Below are 8,910 nucleotides of genomic sequence, written 5' to 3' on the forward strand. Positions count from 1 at the left end.
AGCATATTTGGCTTAAAATTAGAAGTTAGAACCACTCACGACTCGCCATCATGGTCTAGATCGAAGCCTCCCTCGATCTTCCAGCTAGAATGCACTTCGCATTCGCAGGTGCATCCCAGCTGGATGCAGGTGCATCCCAGCTGGAGTCCACCCACATTCAGAGGTGCGTCCTTGCTAGAGTCCACCTCGCATTCACAGGTGCCAGCCGGCGCCGTATCTTCCAAAAGCCAGCAAATTATTTTTGGACAACATAACTGATTTGGTAGGTTTTAGCGAAAATTAACCATGTCAGTGACATTATTATATTATAAGTAAATAAACGGGGTGGGGGGGGGGGGGCTGCATGTAAATAATCTTGTTTTGCCAGTTGGCCAAGTGTCGTGTGCCCCACACTCCCAGTTCCCCGTTCCCGTCCCATTCCCAGCCGAAACACATTCATCTTGACCCACCGACAGCGGCGCCCCACCGGTCAGTGCGAAAAAATGGGGTTCCCGCCCATGGGCGCCCCCCGCTCAAAACGCAACCCACCCGACCACGCGGACGGACCAGTGGCACTAGTACCCACCCGCGGTACAGCACTAGTATATCTAGCTAGGTCGAAGAAAACAAACGCAAAGGCCCAGTAAAAATTCTTCATCATCAGCGGAGCGGTGGTGCTCATGCCACTCATCACCTCTCGTCACTAGCAGGAGGCGGTAGAGTAGGGTAGGGAGAGAGAGAGAGCGAGAGAGGGGGCGGCGGGGAGGCAGATGCGGGAGATCCCACGGGGGGTCGCCGCAGCCGGAGGAGGAGGAGGAAGAAGCGATGGACACGCCCGATAGGCCCCGCGCCGGCGCCGCCGCCGGATTCGAGGTCCGCGTCTCGGCCCGGGCCCTGTTTGTTTCTGGGGGATTTAGGGGTGGGGGGAGCGATTCGTGGGGGATCGGGTTTGGGTGCTGGGGGTCGACGGCCGGTTCGCTCCTCCGACCCGGGGATGCGTATGTGTGGATTTGGTAGCGCGGTGGGCTCCCCCCTTGTTTCCGGGGGGTTCCGGGTGCTTGGATTCGTTGGGTGGGTTAGGTCCAAGGGGATGCATTTGGTGTGCGATTAGGGTTTTCATTCTGGCATGTAGTTAGCACTCTGCGTATGCTGGATTGGTGAGATTTAGGGGCCTTTCCTGGTGGTAGAGGGGCTGGGGTTTGACTTCATTTCTGAACAATCATGCCGTCTCCCATGATGTTATGGGCGTCCTCCCTGGGGATTTTGCCCGTTCTTATCAAATGAACAGATTTGATTGCCGATACCGGGGTTTAATTGTTTGCTTTGATTATCCTCTTCATTTTCCTCAAGTATTAGATGCTCTTATGCGTGCATTGTTAAGAAACAGAGGTTTAGTATGGAAATTGGTGTTCAGATCCGTGCCTTACAGCAATGCCTGCTGATTTAGTTCCATTGTTGGTGGCATATCCATGGGAAATTGAAGTTCTTGCTGGCTATTCATACTTCCGACTAGGGATCTTCTGCCTTCAGCTTGGACAGAGTTTTATTAGACGTACTACTTGATCGTGCATAGTTGCATACATGGTTGTGCCAATAAGAAATGATGATACCAGTGTACGGTTGGCCTGGTGCTAGAAACTTGTAGCCCTGATGTCTGTCACATTCTTCACCCTTCATTTCATTTGATTGTGATCGAGAACTCTGTTCACCAGGCCTTTCCTAATTCTGTTAAATAATGATGTGCTAGTGGTCTACAAATTTTGGATTTGATTGTGCCAGTGCTCCATGCTAATTTTCTTCGGCAGCATTGGGTTATTTTGCATATTTACACTAGTCTATAATCTGTATGTCAAGGACAGTTGTTTGTTTGCTAGTGTAATCTATGGTTGATCCATAATTGATACATTTAGGATTCGCCTACCCTCTGCATTTGTTGATTTTGTAACCTTACGAAGTTGGATAACATGTACATTTTCGTGCATCTGAGCTCACTTTAATACCTGTGAGGAGATGAATATATGCACTTTCAAATCCTCCGAAAGATAATCCAGTAGTTTATTTTCTAATAAGATTTTTCCTACCTGCAGGACTCCCCCGTCTTCAATTTTATCAATAATCTATCTCCTATACCACCTCCTAAACCTCAAGACTCATCACATAATGTGCACCTATTCAAGTCGTCTGACTTGGCTCCTGTTTCTTCAATCTTTGCCTCACCCCATGTCAATCCACCAAAGGAATCTAAACTTCTGATAAGGTAAATTTGTATTATTTTTGTAACCTGTGTGTAGTTTCATCCATTTAGGCTTAAGGTTTACTATGTCTTTTCATATTAACCAGGGATGATTCTGTTCAACTTTCTCAAGATTCAAACTCTCCTAATAGTGTTAGAACTCGATTAGGGAGTGCTATTAGGTTGATCAAATGCAAAAACATTGTTTCGGAGAATTGCAGTTTCACCTGCCACCTAAATCAGGGACCTATGGATTCTTCTGCCAATAGATCAAACTCTACAAGTAAATTGCCTCAAACCATCCAGTTTGTTGGTGACAGTTCAGAATGTGGTAAGAATCAAAATGCTGATAGTAAAAAAGATCTTGCTAGAGATCAGGAGAGCATAGAACTAGAAGGCGTCCTCCTTGATCACACTGGCCCAGATAAAATCGACTCATCACAACCTGGAAGAACCGTTCATGAAAACCAACAATGTGAACAACAAAAGGATGGATTTACAGCATATGATGGGGATTACTTGATTACACATGAATCAAGTATGGATATGCTGAGATTAGCCCCACCATGTGAGGCAGATACACAGTTAGTGAATGAGACACTAAACGCTGATAATGTGTTCTCTGGCAATTCCTTGCTGACCGATGGGCCAAGTGGCTCTTACATCAACAATGCTGCACATGATCCAAATCTTTACTGGGATGGAACGGTTGAAGGGCCCACGACAGATTATACCCCCCAATTGCTCCCTGGTGCTTGTCAAAGTCAGTCAGTGTCAAATGATCAAATCTGTAATGCAGTTGAAGAGCCCAGTGATCACATACCAATCGACCAAAGTGTATGTATACTTATATCTTCTTTGCTGCTATGATTTTTTTTGGACATGGTCCTCATATTGGCTTACAGATGAATAATAGTTAGGTGTTTAGTTTTCTAACTGGATGAGATAATGGTTATTTACACTGGATGTTACATCTTACAAGATTGACAATTAAATGTAACAGAACCGAAAGTTTATTCGGATCCTGCTTCCACTTTGACAATTTGTTGTTGATATCTTAACAACCTTAGCATTAAGGTTTAGCTCTCTGCACTCTTTATTTTTTAAAATAAATCTAATCTTGCATACATTGCATATTGCTGGTTCTTTTACTACCTGTCACTAATCTGGCTGAAGAGTCAATGTTCTTATCAGTTATCACAGCAGAATAACTTCTCTTACTGTTCTGGCAGGCCTTGTCACAGAATATGCGTGGTATGCGCAGGCGTTGCCTTTTTAATGAAAAGGCTGGGGCTGTTAACAAAGCTGCCAAGAAGACCTCGGATCGCCATTCTGCAAATACAACTACCCCCAGATGCAAAACTAATTCTGGTGATAAGCCTGTGAGAACCCCTCCATGTGCATTGCCTGGTATTGGCTTGCATCTGAATGCCCTTGCCCCAATATCAACAGACAAAATAGTCCCCCAAGCTGCTCAATCTTCCATAAATCAAGCCAGCAACTTCCCCTGTGCTGTCAGTTCTTCAACATCTGAATCAAATATTGCAAATGAAGATTCCTCTCAGGCAATCGTGGTTGCAAATGCTGATGAGTCTGGTCAGGGCAGTCCCAAGAAGAAAAGGTACAATGTCTATGCCCGTCATTATATGTCACCGGCACCATTTTATTGGACAAATCATGGAAATGCAATATTACCATGCAGACACAAGTTTGATGATGGTGATGGGACTTCATGCAAGCGTTGTAGCTGTAAGAAGTCAAAATGCTTGAAACTGTAAGGTCTCTTGTACCTTCTCTTTGATTTCAATCTACGGGATGCCACAATATTAATCCAAACATGAACAAGTTTGAATATTGGTTCTCTAAATGTACTGGTGCTGTTTATGCACTTGAGGTCGAAGATGCAGGTGTGCAGGGTTATCATGCTGTATCAGCTGCTCCAAGTTTTGTAGTAGATAAATTACTGTAGCCTCTACATGATTCTCTAGGCTTCCTTTTGTAGTCATCTCCCTCTTATGATTACCTCATTTATCACTGCATTTCGGAGCTGGTTAATATTCAACATTTTCTTTAGGTTCTGTGCTTATTGTGATTCGCTGCGGAGTCTAGTTTTTTTTTGAACGTTAAATGACTGTAGGAGAGTTTCCTACAGTCCTTAAATTAAATCAGTATGGGGTTACAGTGTCTAGGGGATTTACATAGGGAGTGGGGGGGGGGGGGGGGTTAGTAGAGAGGACTGCAGAGTCTAGTTATGGTAATCTTTACAGGTTTTAGCAAGATTTTCCTGTTATGCCTTGAACAAAGTTGTTTTTCAATCTCATGTAGTTACATCATCCAATTTAGAATAATGTACCACAAAGATAAACATAGCCTTGTTAGTTGGCCACATAAGTTTGTTCTTTTTTTCTTTCTGCTGGGCAGGTAGCTGAATAGTTAGAATTTGCGGGTCCTCCAGCTCTTCAATTTTTCAGTTTTTCTGTGTACCAGTTTGGTCACATTAGTGATGCTTGTTTTGACTGAATTATTGTCAAAATTGTACTGACATTGTTTTCCTGTAATTGTTGCACATTTTGACCTTTGCGATACTGATAAAGGAAAATACTCCTGACCTATATTTTGGATCTCTACAGATTGTTTGAGATGTCATATAATTTTAAATATCTTATTGCTGAAAAAAGTTAGTTTAGTTTATTAAAAAATACCAATACATTATACGTACAATATCCAAATCTCTCCATATCCACCTTGCTGGCCTCTCTCTTCATCTTGCAAAATTGAAATATGGTGAGGAGTTTTGCCAATTTATACAGAAGGTTTCCCACAGAAAAAAAACCATATTGGAGGGTGTTTTAGTTTCCAAACCAATAGAAGACTCAGCCTGGAACACCCACAATTACTACTGTAGCATTTATGGCAAAAATTGGTGAAGACTCAGTCTCCAGCGCTCCATGTGGTTTGAGTCCCAGCATCATCTAAGGTTCTATTTGGCATGACGCAATATGGTTGAACTGCTTTTAGATATTTGGGTGTTTAGTTAACGGCTTTTTTCATAAGAAGCCAGTTGCAAATGGATACATTATTGTACTTTAGAACATATGAGACGAGGATACGATAACAGTTGTTGGATAACATAATTTTCAACTCTATAATCTGTTCTACTGCAGAGTATAGACTTATCCACAACAGCTTAAAGTTAAGCACAGCACAGCACATTAACCACAGACTGAGCCTCACTGTCCTTCACCTGTTCTACACAGCAACTGATGGTGGTATACTGACATGATAATTAGTCGTGTTGTAAGGCTTCTATCCTTTCTGATGACATAATAATCAGCATAACTCAATATGAGCAAAGCCTAAAACAGAAAGCTGTGGTGCACTTGGCTAATACAGAGCCACACTCACTGTATCACCACATCTGGTCTTCTAGTCATCCCTATACACTTTCATGAAGACCATTTTGGTCTTTCATCACTGTGTAAGACTTAAACTAGTGGTGTAAAACGTTCTAAGGGTACAGTGCAATTGACTTAGGATTTAGAGGAATTTAAATGAAGATATCCAGTATGGGTTGTTAGTTTAGCTATCAGCTACTGCGGTCATATGTATAACGAACTCGCTGCCATAGCACCACACAGCTAGTGAGGTAGCAAAGTATGCCTCCCAAGAATACGGCCATAAAGGGGGAATGCTAAAATATACTTAAGTATAGATAGAAATAGTACTTGAAATGTCCATGCCTGTGTGAGACTCTTTTTTCTTCTTTTAGATATGCACATCAACAACTGCAGATATTATTATTTGAAATAAATTTGGTTTGACTGGTTAAACTATACTTCTTTTGTTAACAAATCAGTTTGATTTTTTAATAATTTTTGTTGCCAAAAGTTGCTGAAAACGCAGAAAAATTTAGATGATGCATTCTATCTGATGTATTGATGACTTGGCTAATTCTCGTGCAGTTACTGTGAGTGTTTTCATGCTGGAGTCTTCTGTTCAGAACCCTGTTCATGTCAAGGCTGTCTTAATAAGCCTAGCAACATGGAGATAGTTCTATCTACTCGAGAGCAGATTGAATCTCGTAATCCACTAGCATTTGCTCCTAAAGTGATTCGCACATCTGAGCCTGGTCAGGAATTAGGGGTAAGAACCATTCTTTCATATTTAACTTTCTTTCCCTTCACCATCACTCATACCATTTGTCCAACATTGTAGGAGTACTCTAACAAAACTCCTGCCTCGGCTCGTCACAAAAGGGGCTGCAACTGTAAGAAGTCATCGTGTCTAAAAAAGTACTGCGAATGCTATCAGGTACATACTCTTATATGGTTTAATATTTTTTACCTAGCTGGTTAGCCTACCTGAATTTGTCTTACTGTACTCTTCATCAAGGGTGGCGTGGGATGCTCCATAAGTTGCAGATGCGAGGGATGCAAGAATGCTTTTGGTAGAAGGGAGGGTGAGCTCCTTTTATCTGTTTTTATATACACTTATCTTATAAATCTGCAAACTTCTGCATGCATCACAGTGCATAGTTTCATCTTTAGCCTTTAGGTTGACAGCACTTGCTTCAGATAAACCAAATTGCAAAACATACCCAACAAGTGTTCTTTGATTTGTTAGTACATGTTACTCTCTTTGAAATGTGCTCTATTGACAATGTTTTGTAGGAACGATGTGATGAGCGTAGTTTTTTTTTCCGAATCATGTATTAAGTTTAGTAGACCTGGCTACGCTGCTTTAGTTTTAGTTTGGACCATTGCCTGCTGTAAATATAACCTGTTTCTGTTAGAGGCTATGCCAGCCATCATTTCCTTCTAACCAGTAACCACAATCACACCCATACTACCGCATCATTATTGGTGTGCTTCTGCAAATTTTCGAAATGAAAATGTACAGGCAAGACATATGATGATTAGCTCGTGAATGGGTGATCTTAATTTGTGTAAAGTAAGACGTCATTTCCTTCTTTTTAAATGCAATAGCACCAAATAGGCCAATGAGAAAAGAAAAGGGATAATCATCTTGGTGGAACCAAAGTTTTGGTACTTATGTGACTGTCACATATCTTTCTTGTATAGTTCACTGAAATTTTGGTGCTAGCCATTACTGTTAAGTAGAAGGTTGGGAGGTTTAAGTCTTGAAATTTTGTTACTAGCCATCAGTATCTACCAGCTTTTGATGGTCCTTTTATCCATTGAAGGACTCGGACCGTTAAGCATTGAGGAAGCTAAGCAGGGAAATGAGGAAAATAGTGCTTGTGTGAAGGAAGAAAAAAAGGAAGATGATAATAATCAGCTCGTTATCTGCCCAGCTGCTAATCCAGTTCCTGCTGAGAATGTACTGACAACACCTTCAGCTATGGATGTCAGGTTTGTGAGTCACACCTTTGTGGCTTTGTACATATGTTACCATGAAATGTGAACCTACTGTTAGGTAAAATACTGAACTTTGAGGCAATTTTCTATTCTTCAGACCCTTGGCTTCTCGTCCACCTTCAAGCTCTAAGAGGCCACGGTCTACGACAAAGGTCCTCGGACATCCTTCTCGACTATGCAACTCTCAAGCTCCTCTGAAGACGGACACTCTGCTCTCCCCATTTGAAAACTATGCAGAAATTATGTTTGGGGTGGGTACATCAGATAGCCTAAAAGGAGGGTTATCTCCTCAAACTTCTGTCAAGGTCGTGTCACCGAATAAAAAGAGGGTATCTCCCCCGCGCATTGGTACTGGGTTGTCTCCAATTTGCAAGAGTGGCAGGAAGTTGATCCTGAAATCCATCCCTTCATTCCCTTCTCTCGGTGGTGATGTAAATAACGCGGATACCAAGACCACCTTGCCAGCTCCTTGAATTCATCAAGCATTTGTCAGAGGTAAACCTTTATCTTTTTCTGCTCGAGATGCAAATTCAGTTTCCAGTCTTTATTCATCCAGTTAACAGCTATTCCTATGCAGGTCATTTCATTAGTTCCTTGATTCCCCAGATGGCCAATGCCTCGTAGCTGCATCAGCTCCTTCATCCTTGAGAGTTTAATGAACATCCAAGGGAGTTTTATTTCGCCAGTTCTTTTTAGAGCCTGATAGTATCCCATGATCCTATAGTGGACCGTTGAATAATAATGTACCAAAATACCCCCTCGAGAGCCTTCGGCATGCTAGTAATTATATCCACACCTGTGGAGACAGTCCTTGTTGAGTTGCACATCCATGTTCATCTGTATAATTAATTTATATATTTTTGTCTATGTAACTGCAACTGAGATCAAATCATCGAGCCTTAGATTTACTTCTTGTGGTTAGAAACCTTTAAGATTTATATGTAAGAACTCTGGGTATTTTGGACCTTCGAGTATGTGTTTGCCAATGAACTGGAGGGAGCATGTCTGATTGACTGATTCCACTACCAGTGCAGTGAATTCTTCGAGTATGTGTTTGCCAGTGCAGTCAATTTTGCTCCCCTCCATCCAACGTCACATGTGTCTCATATATTCAATACCTGCTAACCAGCTGTACCTCTTATTAGAAATTGCTTTTGGAGGCTGAGCTTCATGGAGGCCTTCAAAAGCAAAATTCAAAATTCGTGAAATTCATATTTACAATTTATTTATTTTTGGAAAAAAATACAGATATAGATGAAGGCGTAATGCAAAAGTGTGTAAATTTTTAGGACGAAATACATTGAAATGAGGGATGTGTAA

The 8,910-nt window shown here is 41.7% G+C and overlaps 1 protein-coding gene across 1 annotated transcript; it reads left to right on the top strand.

The window, feature by feature from the left end:
• Window positions 1-580: 580 nt before the first annotated feature.
• Window positions 581-8,628, top strand: LOC123119457 (protein tesmin/TSO1-like CXC 2). Its single transcript, XM_044539263.1, has 11 exons — window positions 581-852; window positions 2,067-2,236; window positions 2,320-3,049; window positions 3,445-3,833; window positions 3,915-3,986; window positions 6,175-6,355; window positions 6,428-6,523; window positions 6,605-6,671; window positions 7,416-7,584; window positions 7,688-8,085; window positions 8,168-8,628. The coding sequence occupies exons 1-10, from the start codon at window positions 805-807 to the stop codon at window positions 8,061-8,063; spliced, it is 2,298 nt and encodes a 765-aa protein (XP_044395198.1). The 5' UTR covers window positions 581-804; the 3' UTR covers window positions 8,064-8,085; window positions 8,168-8,628.
• The last annotated feature ends 282 nt before the right edge of the window (window positions 8,629-8,910 follow it).

Source organism: Triticum aestivum, chromosome 5D (genome assembly GCF_018294505.1).
Source record: "Triticum aestivum cultivar Chinese Spring chromosome 5D, IWGSC CS RefSeq v2.1, whole genome shotgun sequence".
Taxonomy (NCBI): Eukaryota; Viridiplantae; Streptophyta; class Magnoliopsida; order Poales; family Poaceae; genus Triticum; species Triticum aestivum.